Source organism: Haliotis rufescens, unplaced genomic scaffold (genome assembly GCF_023055435.1).
Source record: "Haliotis rufescens isolate VD_foot unplaced genomic scaffold, xgHalRufe1.0.p SCAF_13, whole genome shotgun sequence".
NCBI classification, from domain to species: Eukaryota; Metazoa; Mollusca; class Gastropoda; order Lepetellida; family Haliotidae; genus Haliotis; species Haliotis rufescens.
In genome coordinates, this window is record NW_025963813.1 from 27,289,751 (window position 1) to 27,315,798 (window position 26,048).

At 44.4% G+C, this 26,048-nt stretch overlaps 1 protein-coding gene across 7 annotated transcripts in view; it reads left to right on the forward strand.

Moving 5' to 3' along the window:
* The window catches only part of LOC124152497 (alkaline phosphatase-like), a 28,189-nt gene extending 3,789 nt beyond the window's left edge, over window positions 1-24,400 (forward strand). The window contains exons 1-12 of one of the 7 annotated variants that reach the window (XM_046525445.2): window positions 980-1,152; window positions 3,903-4,066; window positions 11,038-11,112; window positions 12,053-12,273; window positions 13,106-13,280; window positions 13,808-13,980; window positions 14,937-15,044; window positions 19,269-19,365; window positions 19,636-19,776; window positions 20,533-20,724; window positions 22,277-22,390; window positions 23,886-24,400. In XM_046525445.2, the coding sequence (XP_046381401.2) occupies window positions 11,055-11,112; window positions 12,053-12,273; window positions 13,106-13,280; window positions 13,808-13,980; window positions 14,937-15,044; window positions 19,269-19,365; window positions 19,636-19,776; window positions 20,533-20,724; window positions 22,277-22,390; window positions 23,886-24,172 (1,566 nt within the window). In that variant the 5' untranslated portion in view covers window positions 980-1,152; window positions 3,903-4,066; window positions 11,038-11,054 and the 3' untranslated portion in view covers window positions 24,173-24,400. Of the gene's footprint in view, window positions 1-979; window positions 1,153-2,338; window positions 2,483-3,902; window positions 4,067-4,419; window positions 4,448-4,589; window positions 4,729-5,039; window positions 5,159-11,037; window positions 11,113-12,052; window positions 12,274-13,105; window positions 13,281-13,807; window positions 13,981-14,936; window positions 15,045-19,268; window positions 19,366-19,635; window positions 19,777-20,532; window positions 20,725-22,276; window positions 22,391-23,885 lie in introns of those variants that run through there. The other 6 variants (XM_046525444.2, XM_046525443.2, XM_048394371.1 and 3 more) reach the window with 6 other exon arrangements.
* Window positions 24,401-26,048: the final 1,648 nt, after the last annotated feature.

The following is a 26,048-nucleotide window of genomic DNA, read 5'->3' on the forward strand; positions in this document are numbered from 1 at the left end:
GGCTCATGGGAAGTATGTTTGAAATATAAAAATGTTGATACATGTTGTTTCAAGTTACATTTTTTCGGTTTATTAGTCAGATAAAACACTTACCCCGGGTTTTTTTTAGATTTAATACCCTCATTCTCGGGATAAAACTTCCGGGCTGACACGCCCCTCGGTTTGATCCCTTGGATTCGGTTTTTAAATCTCGTAAAAGCCCTCTGACGTGTTTTATCCTACACTTATATGTACAGCCATGGCAAACGATAAAGCTACGATGCATGCGCACACCATCAGAGTGCAATGACACAATCCGACATGTGACGCATTCACTAGGCTCCTGTCTATCTTACTGGGGAAAAAAGTTCAACTATAACAAACAGATTAAAAGCCAAATTTAAAGCCAGTTTATGTGACACACTGGCCATGCGACCTTCGACATAGCCATTAACATTACAACATAAGATATAAGTTCATATTTGTTAAATTGGCCTGAAAGCATAATGAAAAAGTAGCCGGAAAAAGTATCATATTCAGCCTTTCAAAACCTCTCTCTCTCTCTCTCTCTCTCTCTGTCTCTCTCTCTCTCTCTCTCTCTCTCTCTCTCTCTCTCTCTCTCTCTCTCTGACGGTAGACCCGATATAACCTCACCTCACATCACCTCCATTATCTCAGGTCATTATATCTCATTATAGTTTGATAAATATTTTGCTGTTCCCTCCGTCATGTTTCGAACGATGCTCAAACGACGTCAACCCATACTATCGAACCAAATCATCTGGTAATAATTATCTCTTGGATGAAGGATGCCCCATATTCACTCTTTGTCTACGCTCAGCGATAGGGCAGGGCCATAACCTGAATGTCGAGTAGGTATGCACAGCCGCATTCAACAACCATTAACAAGCAGCTCGATGATAGCCCTGACATCTGTTGACTCCAAAGGGTTAATTGTTTATTACCCTTGGGAACCTCTTTTACAAAGTGCATGCATGGTCTCATTTAGTTCGTGACGGGAAAAACAGACGTTTTAAAACGCGAGTGCCTCTTGACACTATCAATAGTTTTCACCATTTCACTGAAATACCTGGGTACATCATGACAGTGTGCTGTTGCTTCCATGACTTGTGAACCTACGATGGGCCAATTCTGATTTCCGACCACTTAACGGTGAGTGAATCAATGAGGGGCATTGAGTAAGTGAGTGCGTCTGTGCGGCCATTAGCAATATTCCATCAATATCACGGGGTTGTGGTAGTGGTGATGGGTGGGTGGGTGGTGGTTGGTTTGTGGAACGCTTCAACTACCTTCAATAAAATTCAAGTATTATTCTACCAGTTTAACCCCAAGAATGACTACACATCTAAATATGACATTCGGTACACTCGTCATGCTTATTTATGCTTGTTTAATAATGACTGATCATTCCGCTTCCTGGTTTCATCAAAACAGTTCACATGCCACTTCATTTAAGTATTAGAATTCTCGGCAGTCAACGTCTTCACTTCGAACTGATCTAGTTCCCAGGCGTCAACATCCCCATCGACAATATGAGGATACAGAAGGAAATGTAGTAGGATGTGTAGCATATTGAAATAAAAAGATAACTGAATTATACATGTCACTTGGTATAATCTACAGGACCGCAAGTGAAACACCACCTGTACAAGTACTATACACGCCTGATTAACCGCCTCCGAGGTCTTGTGGATAGATCATTTGCTTGCAGAGTGGAAGGTTTGTGGTTCTATCCTTGGTCGCTTCATACCAAAAGACTTAAAAGATATATCTGTACTCGTACCCTTCCTGGCGCTCGACATTAGGGGACCAGAATAACCACTGGCTGGCTCGTAGTCAGTAGAATGACTGTGTCTGAATAGGGTATCATTGTTAAACTGCGGCAAGGTAGCTCAGTGAGAATGCTCTTAGAACCAGCATAAGTCCGGGCTAGTACAAGCAACCACACAACCACACGTACATGCACGTCACTATTTGAGTGAAATAATCTTTAACGCAACGTTAAACCCCATTTCACCTCTCCTCACGCGACCCGTGAAGATCCGGGTAAAAATAGGTCTTCAGCAAACCATGCCTACTATAAAAGGCGAATACGCTTGTCGTAAGAGGCGACTAACGGGATCGGGTGGTCAGACTTGGTTCATGATGCATTTCATCGTATCCCAATTGCATGAATCGATGGTCATGATAACAATCACTGGATTGTCTGGTCAAGACTCGATGATTTACAGATCGCCGTCATATAACTGGAATATTGCTGAGTGCGGCGAAAAAAAATCGCCCCACGCACCTGATGCGCACCAGCCTTGTCTTTTCTGAGGCCTCAGTAGTTGAAAAATAATGAAAACGGGGTTAGGACCTAGATCACTCGGGCTGCCGTCTACTGTATACACCGTGCGTCTCCCCAAGGCTGTCGGGGATAACATCCTGTTTATCAGAAATTGACGTCCATTTAACACGTTTATGAATCGGTATTAGAATTGTAAGTAAACACAAGCTTTCTTTTTCAGTATATAAAGTAAACTCTGGATACCCCATAGGATCCCGATCCCAAGCAACCTATTGTGGTCGTAAAAGGCGTCTGAAAGGTTCATTTAGTCAGTCTTGGTGACTTGCTTGAAAGCATGTTATCCGACAGAGTGAATCGCCGTTCATAATATCAGTTTGCTAGATGGTCCAGATTCGATTATTTACAGACCGGCGTCACATAGCTGGATTTTTGATGAGAGCGCCGTTAAACAACAAACATACCAATAAAAAATGTCGTGAATACGTCAACTCCATTTCCCCCAGGTGGTTTTAATGCAGTTTGCCCCTAATTGATACCGTTCTTCGAATAAAATGTAGACGGATATAGAGACAGGCTATGTTAATGTAGTCAACAACGTGTCAGGGTAGTATTTAAAGCAATTGCTCCGTTGAATAACTAACTTCGGTGGAAGGAACTGATTTTGAAGATGACTTGACTGTATTCGGAGAGGGAATGTGTGTGTTGTGGTTCGGATGCTTTTTGCAATATTCCGCCATCACACGAGGCTGACACTTAAAATGGACGTGCAATACTGTATCCGTGTGGAGGAATCGAACCCCGATCTTTGTCTTAACGATCGATCACTTTAAACACAAGCCTTTCAATCGCCCCGTCACATCCGGATTTGAATGTTATATGAATAGATGTATAGGTTAGTGAGCGAGTTGGGTTTAACACTGCCTATAAAATTTTTGTAGATATATCTACCCCGTGATTCAAGGTGTACACGTTTCCATACGGGAAACAAACGAGCACGGGTACTGTGCGGACAAAACAAAGATCATAGTCGGAAGAATATTGGATTCGAACACACGAATATCGGATCCTGGCACGGCAAAGGGACGCAACTCTGTATATATGTGTACAGAATTTGGAAGTAAATTAAGTCCAAATTGAAGTTTGATAGCCCTGCAGCTGGAAATTATCCATATGGGTACCCGGTGGGATGAAGTAGTAGTGTGAATGTGAATGCAAACTGACAGCTGTATTGTATATTCCCCTGAGATAATCTTTGTCTGTTTGTTGTTTAACGCCGCACTCAGCAATATTCCAGCTATATGACGGCGGTCTGTAAATAATCGAGTCTGGACCAGACAATCAAGTGATTGACATCAGGAGTATCGATCCACGTAATTGGGATCGATGACGTGCATCAACCAAGTCAGCGAGCCTGACCACCCAATCCCGTTAGTCGCCTCTTACGACAAGCATAGTCGCCTTTTACGACAAGCATGGGTTGCTGAAGACCTATTTTAGCCCGGATCTTCATGGGTCCTGAGAGAATGTAACTTGCGTGTACAGCATACCGTGCACATCACACAACGCGATGTTGCAATTTATGACATAGCTCACAACGTCTATCTCACTGAAGCTGTAGATTGCCTCAAGAAAAGGTTGGACATCCCCGGTGTGAAGTAGAAACCTCCCTAGCCTGTCCGTGTCGGTTCTGCCTCTCTGTGCCGAGGGAATATCTGACAAAGGGGTTTGGAATATTCCGGGGGCTGCTTGGTTCATTAATTCTAGTCATCCGTCCAGGTAAGTCACTGTATTTTCATTCCCCCGTCTTTCTCCCACTGTGTGACACACTCTCATTAAATGCTTGCACGTATGCGCGGAACATGTATCCAATCCAGGTCAACGTGTGCTTGCAAGTACTTGTCTTAAACATGTCAGGAGCTTGCAGGTTGAAGACCAAGTCATCGACACAGATTGATAGAGTCAGACGGTTGCAGTTACCTTGTCTATCTCACATACATCCGAGCATATTGTAAAAAACATTCACTCTCATTTCATTCTCACCCCTCCCCCACCTTATAGCCTGTACTCAACACCTTTTTACCTCTAGGAAAAAGACTGGGGGCTCCTTCTTACTCGAGGCTTCCGCTATAGAATCATCTCACCTTATGGATCAGGACAGTATGTTAATTCAGAGTCGTTATCATTTATCAACAAGAACGAAATTGCATTGTCACGAGAAATGACAGAATGAATTATAGCCGTGTTATGCTTAAACGCGTCTCTTGTTTTTAAATTTATTTCCTGGCTTCTGTTAACGTAAACTAACGTACAGCCCCAGCAATAAAATTACGTATTAGGTTAAATACTGATATTTCACAAAGAAACGTGGCGTCTTCTGGAGATAGAATGGGGATGAGGAAGTGGTGTTAGAACTGTGAAGGGGTGAGCGGGGAATGAGGGTGAGTGTTTTTATTTAATTTATACTCTGGCGCCTTGAGAGCCAACTGTTATTGCTAACCGCCTGTCGCCCATGTGTTTTGCCCGTGGGTAATTACAGCAGGGTCTTGAAGCGTGGGGATGACCCAGGCGCTATCAGTCTGAAGGACATGTGGTTCTTATAATCTGTCAGATCCGAAGAATTTATTACTGAGATTATATTTATAATAAATAATACCGTAGTTATTTGGGTCAATCTGATGTTCTATAAGTGATAAGTCGATCTTCGAACAAGATTGTGGTGAACACATCAGCGTGAAGGCGAGGCGCGGGGCATCAGTTGGGTGTTGAAGTATTTTGGATAGAGTCCGGGCACCGATCCACAAGGTGACCATCAAACCAACCTGGTCCTGCATTGTGACCATCCGATCCTCGTTTTACTTACGACTTAACGTATGTAGCTCTTGTTCATTATCATCATAACCAAACAAATACATGGTAAACTAATGATGAAATACTGCTTAGAATTTACGACGTCAGAAATAATGATGCTTCTCCTACATGACAAGATCACCCGAAAATTGCCATGTTCCTCCTCCTACATGACTTTCCTCATATGATATGACGCTCCTTCTTTATGCCATGACTCTCCTCTACATGACTCTCCTCCTACATTACAGGACTCTCCTCTTACATGACATAACGCCTCCTATATGCCCTGACTCTCCTCCTCCATGACATAACGCCTCCTATATGCCATGACTTTCCTCCTCCATGACATAACGCCTCCTATATGCCATGACTCTCCTCCTACATGACATAACGCCTCCTATATGCCCAGACTCTCCTCCTCCATGACATAACGCCTCCTATATGCCCTGACTCTCCTCCTCCATGACATAACGCCTCCTATATGCCCTGACTCTCCTCTTACATGACATAACGCCTCCTATATGCCCTGACTCTCCTCCTACATGACATAACGCCTCCTATATGCCCTGACTCTCCTCCTCCATGACATAACGCCTCCTTTATGCCATGACTCTCCTCCTACATGACATAACGCCTCCTATATGCCCTGACTCTCCTCCTACATGACATAACGCCTCCTATATGCCCTGACTCTCCTCTTACATAACATAACGCCTCCTATATGCCCTGACTCTCCTCCTCTATGACATAACGCCTCCTTTATGCCATGACTCTCCTCCTACATGACATAACGCCTCCTATATGCGCTGACTCTCCTCCTACATGACATAACGCCTCCTATATGCCCTGACTCTCCTCCTACATGACATAACGCCTCCTTTATGCCACGACTCTCCTCCTACATGACATAAAGCCTCCTATATGCCATGACTCTCCTCCTTTATGCCATGACTCTCCTCCTACATGACATAACGCCTCCTATATGCCATGACTCTCCTCCTCCATGACATAACGCCTCCTTTATGCCATGACTCTCCTCCTACATGGCATAACGCCTCCTATATGCCCTGACTCTCCTCCTTTATGCCATGACTCTCCTCCTACATGACATAACGCCTCCTATATGCCATGACTCTCCTCCTATATGCCCTGACTCTCCTCCTACATGACATAACGCCTCCTATATGCCCTGACTCTCCTCCTCCATGACATAACGCCTCCTATATGCCCTGACTCTCCTCCTACATGACATAACGCCTCCTATATGCCCTGACTCTCCTCTTACATAACATAACGCCTCCTTTATGCCCTGACTCTCCTCCTCCATGACATAACGCCTTCTTTATGCCATGACTCTCCTCCTATATGCCCTGACTCTCCTCCTACATGACATAACGCCTCCTATATGCCCTGACACTCCTCCTACATGACATAACGCCTCCTATATGCCCAGACTCTCCTCTTACATGACATAACGCCTCTTATATGCCATGACTCTCCTCCTTTATGCCATGACTCTCCTCTTACATGACATAACGCCTCCTATATGCCCTGACTCTCCTCCTATATGACATAACGCCTCCTTTATGCCATGACTCTCCTCCTACATGACATAACGCCTCCTATATGCCATGACTCTCCTTCTTTATGCCATGACTCTCCTCCTACATGACATAACGCCTCATATATGCCATGACTCTCCTCCTCCATCACATAACGCCTCCTTTATGCCATGACTCTCCTCCTACATGGCATAACTCCTCCTATATGCCATGACTCTCCTCCTTTATGCCATGACTCTCCTCCTACGTGACATAACGCCTCCTATATGCCCTGACTCTCCTCATTTATGCCATGACTCCCCTCCTACAAGACATAACGCCTCCTATATGCCATGACTCTCCTCCTCCATGACATAACGCCTCCTTTATGCCATGACTCTCCTCCTCCATGACATAACGCCTCCTTTATACCCCGACTCTCCTCCTACATGACATAACGCCTCTAATATGCCATGACTCTCCTCCTTTATGCCATGACTCTCCTCCTACATGACATAACGCCTCCTATATGCCCTGATTCTCCTCCTACATGACATAACGCCTCATATATGCCATGACTCTCCTCCTCCATGACATAACGCCTCCTATATGCCATGACTCTCCTCCTACATGACATAACGCCTCCTTTATGCCATGACTCTCCTCCTACATGACATAACGCCTCCTATATGCCATGACTCTCCTCCTTTATGCCATGACTCTCCTCCTATATGACATAACGCCTCCTATATGCCATGACTCTCCTCCATGACATAACGCCTCCTTTATGCCATGACTCTCCTCCTCCATGACATAACGCCTCTTATATGCCATGACTCTCCTCCTTTATGCCATGACTCTCCTCCTACATGACATAACGCCTCCTATATGCCCTGACTCTCCTCCTACATGACATAACGCCTCCTTTATACCATGACTCTCCTACATGACATAACGCCTCCTATATGCCATGACTCTCCTCTTTTATGCCATGACTCTCCTCCTACATGACATAACGCCTCCTATATGACATGACTCTCCTCCTCCATGACATAACGCCTCCTTTATGCCATGACTCTCCTCCTACATGGCATAACGCCTCCTATATGCCCTGACTCTCCTCCTTTATGCCATGATTCTCCTCCTACATGACATAACGCCTCCTATATGCTATGACTCTCCTCCTTTATGCCATGACTCCCCTCCTACATGACATAACGCCTCCTATATGCCATGACTCTCCTCCTCCATGACATAACGCCTCCTTTATGCCATGACTCTCCTCCTCCATTACATAACGCCTCCTTTATGCCCTGACTCTCCTCCTACATGACATAACGCCTCTTATATGCCATGACTCTCCTCCTTTATGCCCTGACTCTCCTCCTACATGACATAACGCCTCCTATATGCCCTGACTCTCCTCCTACATGACATAACGCCTCCTATATGCCATGACTCTCCTCCTACATGACATAACGCCTCCTATATGCCCTGACTCTCCTCCTTTGTGCCATGACTCTCCTTCCATGAGTGAGTGAGTGCGTTGGGTTTAACGTCGCTTTTAACAGTATTCCAGAATTATATATTGCGGCATGTCATCTTAATGTTGGAGGGAAGCCCGAAGTAATACAGGTCTCAGGCGTTTACCACTTCGGTGAAAGCCACGAGCACGGGTATGGTGCTAGCAAACCAAGAAACATAATTGAGGCGAACCGGGATTCGAACCCACAGTCATAGGTTTCTGGCTTGCCCAAGGGACGCAACTCTGCACAGCGAATTGCGGCGCCTTAGACGACTGGTCCAACCGTGTCCCCTTAAAAAATAGAACAAAAAAGATGACGCGGGTTGATGCCGTGCAATAACTCCATTTCACTTGACCTCTAACAGTGAAATGATGCTGCTGTCTATGCACGTCAATTTAACATGAACATTTTATTTCCTGCAATGTGCAGTTGAATTAGTGCACAAAACAGTTTTAATAACATTTTGATTACTAAGCAGAAATGTATGAGTCATAATAGTTCATTTTAACTCACCTGGCTGACAGTCGAGTGAGCTTTTGTCATTGTGCGTTGTCCGTCGTCTGGCTGTTGATAACTTTACTTTTCCGACATCTCCTTGGAAACTACTAGGTCCAGGAAACTGAAACTTAGCATAACTTATCCCAGCAATGGTGTCTCTGAATGACCAATAAACTTCCGATCTCATTTTAAACATGGCCGCCACGACAGGCATATTGAAAATGTCATTTTTGCCAATTACTGTTATTTCTGCATGCATGATATTATTTGGCATGTAGTATGCGAAATAACATATATACTGAACCAAATTAAAAACTTCACAATCCTAAAATTTTAACATTTTCGCCAGTTATCATTGTGGGCCCTTATCGTGTATTTAAACAGTAATGGCCACGTATTCTCTTCAGATAACACCCGTTTTTGTGCAGGTGAATCGATCAAAATCATGTGCACAGCACTAAAGTGGCAAAAGTGGTTTTTCACGTGCAACTGGTCACGTGGCCATAATACCGCACGTGTTTTCAGCCATACTTGTTAGCAGTCATTAACAAAAAAAGAAAAACACAAGAAAACAAAAGTCTTTACGGCCATTTGTCATGCCACGCCATTCAAATGTGCAACGTGAACGTGCCATCGGCATGTTGCAGACGGGAACGTCCGTAGCTGAAGTCGCAAGGACGATGGGTTGTAGTCGACGGACTGTTTATGATTTACAGACGCGTCTACAGCAAACGGGTACCACCGCTGATCGCCCTCGGCCAGGTCGACCACGTGTGACGTCACATGCAGAGGATCGTCACCTCCGTAACCGATTTTTGACGGCAACATCAACCAGAAATGAACTGTTTAGGGGTAGACTGAGTGCGCAAACTGTTCGAAACCGTCTGAGAACTGCTCACCTTCAAACACGACGGCCATACTGCGGGCCGATTCTGACTCAATTACACAGACGTCAACGTCAATTGTGGGAACAGCGACACTTACGATGGATTCAGAGGAATTGGAATCGAGTCGTCTTCAGTGATGAATCCCGATTTAATCTTCGATTTGCTGATGGTAGGGCGAGGGTGTGGAGGCGCCGTCATGAACGTTACGCCAAGTGTTGTGTACAGGAGGCGGAAGTGTCATGGTGTGGGTTGCTTTCTGTGGCAATGCACGTTCCAGGCTTCTTGTCATCCGTGGCAACCTCAACGCCGCTGCTTACCCAGGTACTGGCACCAGAACTTCTGCCTTTTATGGCAGGACATGGACCCGGTTTGATCTTCCAACACGACAATGCCAGACCCCACACAGCAATTTTGACAAGGAATTTCCTTCAGAATGCGGGAGTCAACGTCATGGACTGGCCGTCAAGGTCTCCCGACCTCAATCCCATCGAACACGTCTGGGATGCTCTTGGCAGAAGTCTGCGCACTCTCCAGAACCAACCACAGAATTTGCAAGATCTTAGCACCATTTTGCAGCAACAATGGCGTCGTCTTCCCAATCATGTGTTCACAAGCATCACAAGGTCCATGCGGAGGCGTTGTGTGGCAGTTGTCAACGCACATGGTGGCCATACACGCTACTGAACTTGTGTGCCATCAGATTCTCGTGCTTGGGACTTATGATTTAAACGGTTGATGTTATTACCGAATACCGTAGGTGCTTTGAACAAATTATGGTTACCACCGTCAATTATAATCCTTCTTTGGACATTAATGATTAATAATTACCTTCTCTGATACATTTTTCCGTTGTATATCATATATATGGGATTACTTTTAAAAATGTGAAGTTTTTAATTTGGTTCAGTATATCACGTATTTGTGACATAGTTGGATTTTGTTTGTGTTAGTGTTAATGTATTTTCGACATCTCCTCTGAAACCACACGGCCAATTGAGCTGACACTTTGGGTGCAGGATCCCAACTGTAGTGTGACTAGTGTCCCTAAATGCTCACAGAATTCTGATCTGATTTTAGGTATGGCTGCCACAAAAGACTATCTCTTTGCAGAATTTCCCGACATTGAGTAGCATGTTTTAGTCATGAAGGTCGATGTTGTCTCAACTAATCCCTCATTAATCATTTCTCCATAAGTGTAACAAATGGGAGACAACCAAACACCACACAGACGAGTGAGTGAGTATGGTTTTAAGACCCTTTTAGCAATATTCTTCGGCGTGGCGAGCGAACGCTTTAACCACTAGGCTACCCGACCGCCCCACACACAGATAATCCCTTTGTTGTGGCCTTACCTGAAACATAATCGCCGACAAACAAACAAAACAATCCTTCTGCAAACATGAACTATAAACCCCCAACAAACACGCCACACACTTTGTTCTTCACAGAACCTATCTCCACCAGGATGCGGGTCGAGGCCCTTGTGTTGCCGGTGTGTGCAATCCTATCTTTGACGTCAGCCGGTAAGTCGTGGACATTTGCATAATTATTTATGTTAACGCAAAAAATATATTGCATTGCTGTAGGCTTCAGGCGTTTATTATTGTTTAGTTGGTTCACACAAGATTTGACCGTAATTCAATGTAGGTGGTAAAAAACATTCATAATTTTCAACTTTCAGATAAGTATTGCTATTTATGAATGAAAAAAGTTTTATCATGGCAAGACACTGAAGGATAATTTATTGTTGTTTTTTTTTGTTAGAATAAAGATTTGTATAATTATTTATTATCCACTTTTTCTTACACCCAGCGATGATAAAATCTTGTATATTTTTCATTTCACCTTGTTCAAACTTGATTCAAGTGGTTATTTTATCGGTCGGTCTCCTAAACCAAGTAAAATATACGAGGCCCCATGAAGGTAAAATACATAGGGAGCAGTTCAACAGTTTAATGTCGAATTTGAAAAGAAAATGAGTGAGGGAGTGAGTTGGGTTTTACGCCACTTTCTGCAATATCACTGCTGGAGACCCCAGAAATAGTCTTCACACGTTGTACTCATGTGTTAATCGAACAAGGGCCTTTGGCGTGGCGAGTGAGCGCTTCAACCACTAGACTACCCCATCGGCTTGTTGTGCTCAGAAGTGACACCCCGTGAACGTTCGTTCCGGGATACAATAGGTCCTCACCACAGCATGCTTGACATAGGCGTCGAGAGAAACAAGGATCTGGTGATTATAGTGTTGGATCTGACTGATTGCGTCTTATCATACGCCGACTTCAGGGACCTTTGTTCATGCTATCATCCACGGATCTGGACCAGGCTGTATTATTTACATTCCTTCGTGATGAAACTAGAATGTTTTTCACTGCGGCGTTAAACAACATTCGTTCTAGTACTGCACTGTTTGCAATGAGTGAATGTCTCGGAAATAAAAATAGCAATTATTTTATTGTTCAGATGGGGAAGAATGGGTGACGATGGCGCAGAAGACGCTGATGGAGTCCCTCCAAATGAAGCCGAACACCAACGTTGCCAAGAACGTCATCTTCTTCCTGGGTGATGGGATGGGCGTGTCCACTGTAACGGCAGGGAGGATATACACGGGCCAGACAGAAGGGAACACGGGGGAGGAGACGGTTCTGTCTTTTGAGAAGTTCTCCAATGTGGCCCTGTCTAAAGTTTGTAAAATTACTGTCCGATATATTTATTTGATTACTTCGTAAATGGATTAAAACTAATTAAAAGAAATAAGAAACATAAATTGTCGGTTTGGTGAATGAACGAACAAGTATTTACGATACAAACAAACTTCTCCTACACTGAAGTAAGTCAACAGTCTGGGCAGGAATTTAGAAAGAAAAAAAACACTTTCTGAAAATATTAATTCTATTTGTGAAATTTTGGTTCCCGGATCCGTATTGAAGGTTATTGGAAAAAGGGGTTCACATTAAGGTACTTTCGATATTATCCGTCGTGTTTTCGTATAAACGCGGCCTCGGATAATTATTAATGACAATTAAGGCCTTAGAACCAGCCTTTGCAGTGCATCACTTTGAGAGCTATTGGGGGCCCCGTCGAGATTCCGGCGCAGAATATATCCCAGAAGCCCTTGCTTGCCGTGGGATCAAATATAATGAGGATCGTGAGGACAGAATGGGTGACGATTGCGTGCCATCGTGCCCTGACAGGGTGGCTCTTTCGCAGGTCACAGGTCACAGAACTCAGGTGAGAATCGGTCCCCGGTCCCCGGTCCCAAGCAGTGTATTGTGGTCGTCAGAGGCGACTAAGTGGATCGGGTGGACAGGTTCGGTGACTTAGTGTGTTGTGTGCCACCGTACCCAAACGGCATAGCCATCACAATATCAATCACTGGAATGTCTGGTCCAGATCTGATTATTTACAGAACACCGTCATATAGCTGGAATCTTGCTGAGTGCGGCGTTTAAACATACCCAAACAAACATGAAAACGCCGGTCACACACCCATCACACCCGACGCTCTGTTTTCAGACATATAACGTAGATCGTCAAACAGCTGACTCGGCAGGAACAGCCACGGCCTTCTTGTGTGGGGTCAAGGCCAACTTGGGAACTCTCGGGGTCAGCGAGAGTGTGGCGAGAGAAGACTGTGATGCACAGGATGCTGGGAAGGTCGAATCTATCCTCAAGTGGTCTCTTGATGAAGGTATGCTTGAAGATCTTCCGTTGCACTAATCTTCTGGCATTTATAACTGGTGCTGGCCCACCAAAGATCATTATCATATCCTGAACAATCTTACCGTCATAGAGAATAAATAACTTACATCTCACACCTCGGCAGTGTTAAAGATCAGCCTCTTATACAGCTAGATGTTTACAGCATCAACTGTCCGGGAGACAAGGTTTTCCGGATTAAAAGGGTTCACTGTGTATGTATTGAAAACCATGGGTAATATCTGACACTGGCACTGACGTCAGTGTTGACGTCACTTCTGTTAATAGCCAAGGCTCTCACATATATTATTCGTCAATGTGTGAGTATGGGTTTACGCCGCTTTTAGCAATATTCCAGCAATATCCTGGCGGGGGACACCAGACATGAGCTTCACACATTGTACCCATGTAGGGAATCGAACCCGGGTCTTCGGCGTTTCGAGCGAACGCTTCAACCACAAGGCAACCCATCGCCCTAATTCGTCAATGAGAAATGACAGTTTAATGTACTTTTGTCAGGAAAGGCAGCCGGCATCGTGACCACTGCCCGTGTGACACACGCCACCCCGGCAGCCGGATACGCCCACTCGGCAGAGAGAGACTGGGAGGGGGACGCAGACACCACCAAGAGTAACGTCACAGGGAAGTGCAAGGACATTGCTCAACAGCTTGTGGATAACCTTGACCTTCAGGTAAAACAACATCCGGTAAACGACACCCATGTGTGTGTGTGTTAAATTAAGTGTTAAATGGGGTTGTTTGTGTGTGTGCGCGCGGTGTTGCAATCTCATTAAGATCCGGTACGAGTCGATACCTGTGTGTGAAGATTTAACCAACCCTCAACCCTCAGGTCACGTCAGTTGTGTGTGTACGTGTTGTGTGTGTGTGTGTGTGTGGGGGGGGGGGGGGGGGGTGTTGTTGTGTGTATGGTGTGGATGTGGACGTGTTGTGTGTGTGAGTGGTTTACTTGTGTGAATGTGGTGTATGTCTAGTGTGGATGTGTGTGGGCGTGTTGTGTGTGGGGGGGTGGGGGGGTGGGGGTGGGTGTCGTGTTGTGTGTATGGTGTGGATGTGTTGTGTGTATGGTGTGGATGTGCACGTGTTGTGTGTGTGAGTGGTTTACTTGTGTGAATGTGGTGTATGTCTAGTGTGGATGTGTGTGGGCGTGTTGTGTGTGTATGGTATGTGTGGGTGTGTTGTGTGTGTGTGCGGTTTGGGCGTGTGTGTGGTGTGGTGTGCGTGCCTGCGCGCCTCTGTGTGTGTGTGAGAGATGGTTCCCAGAAATGACAGGGTGTATAAAATATCCACAACAGTATAATAGCGCGGCCACTATTATTTTCATTCTGAACTGCCCGATACAGAAATCAGATAATGTGCTCTGAATGATTCGCTCGTACCGGGAATTTAGAAACCTCGACGCCGATTGTCTGAAAGTTTTCCTGACACGACGTCCTATGGACAGGTATCACCTCCAACTAATATATCCTTTTCAATATGTTCAAGATTGCATCCTGTTGGGAAACGAGTTATGAAATACCACAAGGTCTAATTATACAGTACATTTAGAATCCCATTACTTCCTAAGTAATGCTTACCGTAACATGTGTGGCACTCACCCACTCACTCACTCACTCACTCTGTCTTCCAGGTGGTGATGGGAGGGGGGCGCCGCTACTTTCTGCTCAACAACCAGACAGACCCGGAAACTGGAGAGATCGACCCCAAACATAGGGCTGATGGACGTGACCTGATTAATGTAAGAATCGCCATGTCATAAGACTGGTTCGCGACTCTCTCTGCGCTGCTGACTGTTGGCGTTTTTACGAGCGTTTCGGGGTAGTGTTGATTTTACACATTGAATACACCTTGACCCGGCTCACAACTTCAATTCAGAAACTAACCCGTTAATCACGCCCGCTTGGTTGTTTTTCAAAAGCCATCTTTTAAAGGTGTTATTTAGTCAACGGTGCGTGAAAGAATACACAGGAAAATTACTTTATATGCCGTATTCGACGTAATAAGCGCCCCGCTCTAATAAGCGCCCACGGCGATAGTTGCTAATATACTGAACAATCTCAATTAGCACCCCATCCGATTGAGAAATGTGCACAAGACTATTTATTCGTGCATAATACGTTTGTTATATGCACCCTTAATTATTGGCAATTAAATTCTGGAAAAATGTATCTGTCGTATATAAACATTTCAGGCTGTCAGCATAAACCACGAAATTTACGATATTTCAACTCTGTTGTTTTTCACCAAAATAATATTCTAATAAGAGCCCCCTATTTCTAATTTTGAGAGCGCCCAGGGCGCTTATTATGTCGAATACGGTACATGTTAGTGGACTGAGGCTGCCGGCCCCGTGGGGTTCACGTCCCGATTAACCCCGATTGTCATCATTTGTGTTTCAGCTCAATGTCCGTGTTCTGTTTGTTTCAACAAAGTAGTACACGTCTACGATCTCGTCACTCTACGTTTTCCGCACATTCAGCGGACACATTGACGTAATTGAAACACTGTTTTAGTGGACGAGTCAACGCTAAGTCATACATTCACTCTCAGAGGCGTTGTTGTGGTAGGCTTGTGGTTAAAACATTCCCTCGTCATGCAGAAGTCCCTGGTTCGCTTTCCACATTGGTACCGTTTCATTTTCGATGTACGCCGTGATGCAGGTGGAATATTGCTAAAAGCGGCGTAAAACCCCACTCATTCACCCACTCTCAGCAGAGTGGGATATTTAAGAAATAAACCACGAGTGGCTTATTCTCCCTGCTTTTTTTTATTGTACGATAAACAACGACAACGAGTAGTGTTTTTCTTATATGAGATATCAACATTATGTACAGCGTCTTTTAGCATGATGATAAAGTGTAAAAAAGCTTTAAAGCTTTAAAAATAATTACCCGTATTTAAATAATGATGATTCCCTGATGTCGGAGAAGTCCGCATATTTTCACAATCCTCACGGCGATCACCTGTACCTTGTCTCCCAATACTGATCGTTATAATCCCCCCCGCTTTTGGACGCGATCGTTCAGCCATCGCGTTTATCTGCGTTGCCCAGCTAAATCTATGGGAAACAACTTACTGGTGTCCCAGGTAATTTTAAGGTCGTTAATGGACGGTAATTGTTGCGTTGCGTGATCGGAAGGTAGCAATTCGTGTACCTCTGCACCTGAACTACGGCAATCTCCTCGTTCTTGGTGCTGGCAGTCAAGGATGTGCGAGAGGTACAATGTCAGTACCCGAGGGCCTTGGACCTATTACCGTAGTTCCTCCAACAAGCACAAAGAGTGATCTTCGTTTAACAGCTTTTATTCCCACTTTGTGTTGCCAGTCAACAGACTCTATTTGTCACTTAAATACGAGACTTCGGCCGCAAAGCTTCAGTCTCAGTCGAATTGCTGGTGCCTAAGTTTGGTGTCTGGTTCGAAAGATCGTGACAACAAGCTTAGAGCGGAGCACCAGTCCAGATGTAGTCTCCCCAGCCGTTACTCTTATCGTCTTGCTCTGATATTCCAACCCTCGACCTACTACCGTCACCCCGCGGTTATCAGTGGCCAAGTATGTTTCCGGTGGTCTTCAACTCCGAACATCACCTGCCCTCAATATATCTTCTGGTGCGTTGTATCTATGTCTTACTGTTTTATCCCCTCACATTGCCCAATTATATATTTTAATTACCGTATGTGTCTTAATGAATTGATAATTGCTGTAATGTCATGCCTATAATACTAGACGCCCCCCTAAAAAAATAACGTCGTCCAAGACACGACGTCATCAAGTAGCGAGCGCATGTTCGAATCTCCAGAAATGACGTCCTGATAGAACAATGTTTGTGAAATAAACCACACTTCGTTCTTCATTATCCCCCGCCGCGCGAAAGCGCGAAGCGGGGGATATAGTATTCACGACCGTCCGTCCGTACGTCCGTACGTCCGTCCGTACGTCCCACCTGTTTGTTGCCGCGATATCTCAAGAACTAAACACTGGATTGTCTTCATATTTGGAACTATGGTGTATATACAGACTCCGCAGACACCAGTCGGTTTTGGTGACCTTGATCCCATTTTCAAGGTCACAGCAGACAAATCTGCTTTTAGAGTTGGAAAACGGTGTTGCCGCGATATCTCAAGAACTAAACACTGGATTGTCTTCATATTTGGAACTATGGTGTATATACAGACTCCGCAGACACCAGTCGGTTTTGGTGACCTTGATCCCATTTTCAAGGTCACAGCAGACAAATCTGCTTTTAGAGTTGGAAAACGGTGTTGCCGCGATATCTCAAGAACTAAACACTGGATTGTCTTCATATTTGGAACTATGGTGTATATACAGACTCCGCAGACACCAGTCGGTTTTGGTGACCTTGATCCCATTTTCAAGGTCACAGCAGGCAAATCTGCTTTTGGAGTTGGAAAACGTTGTTGCCGCGATATCTCAAGAACTAAACACTGGATTGTCTTCATATTTGGAACTATGGTGTATATACAGACACCGCAGACACCAGTCGGTTTTGGTGACCTTGACCCCATTGTCAAGGTCACAGCAGGCAAATCTGCTTTTGGAGTTAGAAAACGGTGTTGCCGCGATATCTCAAGAACTAATCGCTGGATTGTCTTCATATTTGGAACTATGGTGTATATACAGACACCGCATACACCTGTCAGATTTGGTGACCTTGACCCCATTTTCAAGGTCACAGCAGGCAAATCTGTTTTTGGAGTTGGAAAACGGTGTTGCCACAATATCTCAAGAACTAATCGCTGGATTGTCTTCATATTTGGTACTATGGTGTACAGGCGGGGGATATTTCGTCACTCTGTGACAAATACTTGTTGTTCTTTGCGATTGATCGCGTAGCAATCATTTTTGCGTTTTCGAACGAATCTATGCAGCGTTTATATGCAAACAATACGGCGGCCAGTTGACATGCAGTACAGTGTGCGTCTTGTTCACTGGAGCTGTACAGCTGACTTTGAATATTTGTTCACTGTATAAGGTTTCCAGTTTTCTGTTAGCCCAGTGCGTCACAGTATCTCCGTCTGTATCATTGAGCATACTCACATGAAGGTTACCTATATGGGGTATTGGTGCGGAATTCGGGAACGTCAACAAGACCTGTCTATGAAGAAAGGCGATACGCTGCCGGACAAAATAAAGTAAACATCATGTGGCTTAAAATGAAATAATTGAAGATACCCACATGAAGGTTACCTATATGGGGTATTGGTGCGGAATTCGGGAACGTCAACAAGACCTGTCTATGACGAACGGTGATACACTGCCGGACAAAATAAAGTATCCATGTGGCTGAAAATGGTTGTTTGATGGTGATGTATTGGGTACGGGTACCATAGTTAAGCTTTGGAATTTGAAGTGTTTTGGCGACTGTTTCAGCCTATTAATATATTGATACCGTATGTAATGTTTTCGTGAAATCCAATTTTCAAGTGTATATTTTCTTTTGCCTAGCAGGCTATTGGTGCAGTGGCATCGCCATGGCATCACAATAGCTCGATGTGTTTCTTTTCATTCCCACAATGTAGATTTTCAGTATTCCCAGTGACAGGAAGTCTGAAAGGGGTTGTGTGGACCTCGGTCTTGGGCACTTTTCAGTATAGGCCAAGAGTGAATCGTTGTTGTGCACTCAGACCAGGCATACCCGGGTCGGGTAGGTACTGAGTAGGACCCGGGTCCCGCAGGACTACCCGGACCCTGGTTAGTCACGTTCGTCACATTGCTCAATACATGTATCTAAATACGTTTTGCCAGGGCTATGGTAAAAAATCCCAATCGGACATTTTGTACCTATCTGTTGAGACCTACAGTGGGTACCCAAGTTGCGTCGGATAATAGGGGGTAGGTACCTGGGTAGTAAATTTGGACTCGTCCCAGCCCTAAAAGAAATAACTGAAGTCGGATATTGCTTTAACGTGTTTGGCACAGTTACATGCGGGACTATTTGCAGGATTGGAAAAACAGCAAGGGAGATAAGAATGCGACGTACGTGTGGAACAAGGCCCAGTTCGACTCCGTAAACCCTGCGAAAACAGATTACCTGCTAGGTGAGCACACGTCGGATTTGTACTGAACTTCGTAACTGTTAGCTTTTATGCATGTTTATTTTGCTGTTTTGTAGTTATTTTCTCAAATGGTTTGAATGAGAGTTTTAAACAGTACATTTATTACTCACGCTGGCTTGCTTAATTTGCTTGAAAGAATTAAATCCACCTCTTTCCACAACGATTATGTTTTTTTGTTTCTTTTTCTTTTCTTTTGTATTATCTTTTTTCTATTCCACCGGTTGTGGCTTTTATCCTAAACTGGTGTTTCAGGTCTGTTCGAGTCCTCCCACATGCAGTACGATATAGAGCGCAATTCTTCTGGTGACGGGGAACCGTCTCTGGCCGAGATGACGAAGAAAGCGATTGAGATCCTAAAAAAGAACGACAAAGGATTCTTTCTCCTGGTAGAAGGTGAGACAACGACGTCTGTGTGGACCTAACGCTTTGAAGAAAAACGTATTTAGTGAGAGAGTGAGTGAGTGTTTGGTGGAATGATGTTTTGTACAGTTGTTCAGTTCTGTGTGTCAGCTTGTTGTTGGAGGAAAACCTGAATTGACGCAGGTCTCATATGTTTACCACTTTGGTGAAACCCATGAGCACTGGTATGGTGCTGACAAACCTGGAAACATAAACAGGACTGATCTGGGATTCGAACCCACGATTATAACATCCTGACATGCCAAGGGGACTTAATTGCGATTTGTGGTGCCTTTGACGACTGGGCCACCTGTACCCATTTAAAGATGGTGCACGACCAAATTAGAAAGCGACTGTCTCCTCAGTGCGCAGTAACCAATTATGTCGGACTGTGAAAAGATTGGAAGTAGGGAGATGAGTTTGGGTGTGTCTCGTTGTGACGACCAGTTGATGACAGTACCTTTCACAAATCACTAACGTATATATTATATATTTTCAATAGTGTTGAAGTATGGCTGGTGTTGATCTGATGCGTCACACTGGCCGTGCAGAGTTGCGTCCCTTGGGCGCGTCTGGAGCAGCTAATTGTGTGTTTGAATATCATCTTCACTGCGGTTATAAATCCTGATCTGTCAGAACCATACCGGTGCTCGTATGGTAAACCTGCACCGCTTCGGCTTTTCCACCCATATTAAGCTGACACTCACTGAAATGCAGCGTAAACCAACTCATTCCACCTCTCTGTTTCAGCTGGCCGTATTGACCATGGTCATCATGACACCTACGCCAAACGCGCACTGCACGAGGTGAAGGCCCTGCACGAGGCCGTCAAGGCCACCATGGACGTCATCAGTGACTCCGACACTCTCGTCGTAGTCACTGCCGACCACTCCCACGTCTTCAACATCGGCGGCTACCCGTCCAGAGGCAACAATATCCTTGGTAGGTGCCTCGTGACAGCTGATATATTCAATGGCAATCTGTTTGTGAGGGTAATATTAGAGGACTGGATGATTTTATTTGCATTAAGTACACTACTGCTCATAACTACTTACCTTAAGGCACGGGTGGCCCGATCGGCCAAGGCGGCACAATTCGCTGTGGAGAGTTGCGTCCCTTGGGCACACCACACCATGTGACTGTGGGTTCGAATTCCTGTTTGCCCCGATTAAGTTTCTGAGTTTGTCAGCACCATACCCGTGCTCGAGGGTTTCACCAAAGTGGTTAACGTCCTGCATCACTTCGGGCTTTCCTCCCACATTAAACTGACATACCCTGATATAACTGGAATACTGTTCAAAGCAGCGTTAAACCCAACTCACTCACTCCGAATCAACGAAAGGCCCTTGTAGGTCAACTAGAAATGGCCAATGTTAAAAGAAATTTATTATTTCTTTTCACTTTTTAAAATGGTTGTGTAGATTCTTGGTCGAATGTATGTTAAGTTTTCCCAAAAACACGAACTTAAATATGAACATTAGGTACATCCTCTGAGGATAATGATAAAATTACCCGTATTTAAATAATGATGACTACCTCAATAGAATCCAACCTCGGCAATGTCGGACAAGTCATATTCTCATAAACCTCACGTTGATCGCCTGTACCTTTTCTCCCAATACCGATTGTCATATCTCTCCCTCTTCTGGATGCGGGGCGATCGGATAGCCTAGTGGTTAAAGCGTTTGCTCGTCACGCCGAAGACCCGGGTTCGATTCCCGACATGGGTACAATGTTTGAGGTCCATTTCTGGTGTCCTCCGCCGTGATATTGCTGGAATATTGTTAAAAGCGGCGTAAAACCAAACTCACTCACTCACTTTTGGATGCGATCGTTCGGCCATCGCGTTAAACTGCGTTGCCTAGCTACAGCTATGGGGAACAACTTACTTGACACTTGCCTGTCAACAATAACGTCGTCCAATATACGACGAGCGCATGTTCGCAATCTCTAGAAATGACGTCATGGTACAACAATGTTTTATCGTGAAATAAGCCACATTTCGTTCTTCATTGTTCTTTGCGATTTATCGCGTAGCTGTATTATTGGAAAATAAAGCACAAACGGATGGGACACACAGATTTGACATTAGTCGAATGCTGTTTAAAGCGGCGTAAAAACCCAAATCACTAACTTATTTCGCAAAACATTTGTGGTACTACCGCAGCGCGGTTGTGGAATCACCGCGGTACGAATGTAGAATCATCACGGTATATTTGTAAGTTATCACGTCACCGAGTTTGAGCGTCAGTATCCGTATTTCAATCCTCCATTTTCCACAGGGACAGACTTGGATTGGCTGAGGTAAGGGGAAAAGAACCGGGTAATTTCCATTCCAATTAATGTGTAGTAACTCAAGTTAATTCTGTACATTATCAGACCTGACTTTGAGTCAATATGTGTTTTTGTCGAATGACATAGGTCCGCTTCTTGGCCAATTAATATTGCGGTAATCTTTGCATTATATGATAATATAATATCTTGCATTGATCAGACAAGGTGGACCGGGTGCCGAACTACAAAGAAGCGTTGGACAATATGCCCTACACAACCCTGTCATACGGGAACGGCCCACAGATCCGCCAAAACCTCACTGAGGTGAACACAAGTAAGTAAACATATTCCACCCCATTATCGATTGTCCAGGGCATAATATCTCGAGATAAATACTTCGGGCCCATTTGTTTCGTTTCGGAAGTGACGTCATAAGACCCATCTTATGGCTGACTATAATAGCACAGAATTTCTCTCGCTCATGTTAGTACTTTTATTGGACGGTATAGTGGCATTCCAATCGGGCTCATAACGAGGCCGTTGTGACGAAAGAGTGCAGGGTGTCTGTCATAATCGAATGGATATATAATGCACTTGATAATCAAAGATGATTCCATCATATGACATCTTCCAGAGGCAAGGGAATTAACTGACTATAAAAGTCCAGTTTTCACCCTTGCTGAGCTAGGTTGGAATTCCAGAGTTACAGTTTGGCTGGACTAACGAGTCATTGCATTGTCCAATCAAAATCGCATAACGAACTACACATCTGGTTCGTAAATAACATGGATTTTTAACGTGAAGACTTCGGTCGACTGCAGGATTTGCAAAGTATGTGTACCGTCAAATGGGCATCGACAGGTATTTTGCAAATCTTTTCATGTTTTTGATCAAGGTGCTCAAGTGATTTGATGCAGTTAGCGGGGTGAGGCCCGTTTTATTTACAATACAGATCTTGATCAGTGATCAGATCGTCTTGACTGGAAATCGTCATTTTGTTTGAAGCAAATGCAAATGATATGAGAAATGGAATTTGCTTGGTCAATACGAGGGACATATTCGTAATAGCCCCTGGTGGTGCTACGATCGAGCCGGGGAATTCCAGGCTCGTTCAGCAAGGGTGGAAACTGGACTTTTAAAGACAGTTAACGCCCTTGAATCCGGGAAGAAGACTGGTTACCTACTTAAGTTTAGTGACATGATATTAAATGATCGTAATGTAAAGTCAATAATCTGCCAAGCAAAAGAAAGCATACCCCCATGATCGATGGTAGTTAACAATGGCACACAAACGTAATAGTAATTATTCGATGGTGATGTAACGAGCAGAGTGAAGCAGGTATTGTCACGATCAGCTTGAGTTGGTTCACAGACACACGACATTCAGCTCAGTAACGTTCTGATTAAGTTTGTAATTTTTTGGTTATATTCAATTTTCAAGTGTATACTTTTGCCCGACAGTTTATAAGTGCGGTGATCCTGAACGCGACGTCAAACCCGAGTTCACCTCACATTTGTGCTTCTGATTTTGTTGGGGGCACGGGTGACCCAGTCGTCTAAGGTGCCGCCATTCGCTGTGCAGAGTTGCGTCCCTTGGGCACGGCAGAAACCTATGATTGTGGGTTCGAATCCCGGTTCGCCCCGATTATGTTTCTAAGTTTGTCAGCTCAATACTCGTGCTCGTGGGTTTCACCGAAGTGGTAAACGTCTGAGACCTGCATCACTTCGGGCTTACCTCCCACATTAAGCTTACACGTCGTGATATAACGGGAATACTGTTAAAAACGGCGTTAAACCCAACTCACTCACTCACTCTGATCTTGTTACAGTCGATGTGGATTACCGGTTCACAAGTGCAGTTGGATTGGAATATGAAACCCATGGAGGCGAAGACGTTGCAATATTCGCCCACGGTCCCATGGCGCACCTGTTCCATGGGGTGCACGAGCAGAACTATATTCCGCACGTCATGGCGTACGCATCGTGCGTAGGGATCAACAAGAAGCATTGTGATGTGGTCAAACCTGCAAAGGGAAGTGGACAGAAAATTGTGTATTACTACGCTATTGTTCCCTGTCTGTCATTAGCTGTGTTGTTATCAGGGATGAGACACTGATGCTGATGTGGTGTCCATGTTTGTTAACTGTGATGTTTCAGAATATTCATGTTGCTCGGTTTAAGATATTTGTTCTCACTTGTTCAAAAACATAACCATAATTACATTTAATAACAGTTCGCCTGAATAGACGACCCTATTTTCTATTATTGTATGAGATTATACATGAGGGACTAATGACTGTATTGAGCTAAATAAAGTACTAGTATTCCCGGCTAAAAACGCTTCCCATGGGTTTATGAGTTTGTCTGGGGCGATGGGGTAGCCGAGTGGTTAAAGCGTTCGCATGTCACGCCGAAGGCTTTGGTTCGATTCCCCACATTGGTACAATGTTTGAAGCCCAGTCTGGTGTGATATTGCTCGAATATTGCTAAAAGCGGTGTCTATTGACTAGCAACTGTTTGCTAGTCCACGATACACACCACAGTGACTTGAATCAACGACAGGAGGCTCCGGGTGGCCTGGTCTTCAAGGCGCCGCAATTCGCTGTGCAGACAACCCGGTTCGGCCCGATTATGTTTCTTGGTTTGTCAGCAGGATACCCGTGCTCGTGGGTTTTCACCAAAGTGGTAAACGTCTGAGACCTGCATCACTTCGGGCTTTCCTTCCATACACCTTGATATAACTGGAATACTGTTCAAAGCTGCGTTAAACCCAACTCACTCACTCACTTACACCGTTTCAACGAGAGGTAAGATAAGGGCTACAGGAAATAAAATTATTGTTATTGAAAATAAATTATTGTTTCGTATCGCTTTATATTTTCAAAAAATAGTTATGTAGATTCAAGGTCGAATTATATTTTTTAATTTTTGCTTCGATTCCCCCAAAACACGAACTTAAATTCACCATTTTACTAAATGAAAACAATGATAAAAGAAGTAGATAGTGTCTTCGTGTGCCCTCGGAAAAATAAGCACGAACGCAGGGGACATACAGATTTGATCATTCTCAAATATTCAGACAAGAAACGTTTTGTGACAGCCCCTAAAAGGGGCACCTAGATCCGGAGGCATCATCAACTGAGGGTTGATTTGCATCACGAACTGGAAATGGGTTAAATCTTGCTTGGACTGCCTTTTTGACGGAGCCTTAGTTCCTCTTTAAAACCAAGCTTTGTGATACTTGTATTGCATAAGACGTATTTGTGTCGATGTGATGAACAAAGCAAATTCTCATTCATAAAGAAGGCTTTTAAAACAAGATTTGCTGATGCAACGTTGAGCAATATTTACTCGTTCAGGCGAGGTGAGGTGAAATGGGGTTTAACGTCGCGTCGAAGATTATTGCACTTATATAGCGAGGTGCATGTGTGTGAGTGTGTGTGTGTGTGTGCGTGTGCGTGTGTGTGCGTGCCTGTATTTGTCCAGACCAATGTCGGTTTTATAGTGCTACCTCGCTGAGATACCATGCCGCAGTTTAATATGCATACGCCAGAGACAGTATACTGACTCGAGCCGACCATTTCTCGTTGAGCTGATGTCGAGCGCGAGGCAGGGTAACAACAAGTACGATCTTTAAACGTATTTTGGTATGACGCGACCGGGGATCGAACCCCGGACCGTCCGCTTTCAGGGCGGACGCTCTACCACTTGACCTCGGAGGCAGACAAATATTTATAAATTACTTGTCCCAAAAAATGCCTAGTTTCATTTCTTTTCCCTTCCACTGATTGGAAGAGGGTGGGCTGTACAGTCAAACACCGATGTGTCGAAGTTTAAGGGACCTTCGTAACTACTTCGAGTTATCCGAAGTTTGACATAACCGAAAACGATAAATAAAGAAGGAATAATCACGGACCATGGTTTTACTTCGAGACAACCGTAAGTTCGACACATCAAAGTTCGATACAACAGTGTTTGAATTAAGCATTGTT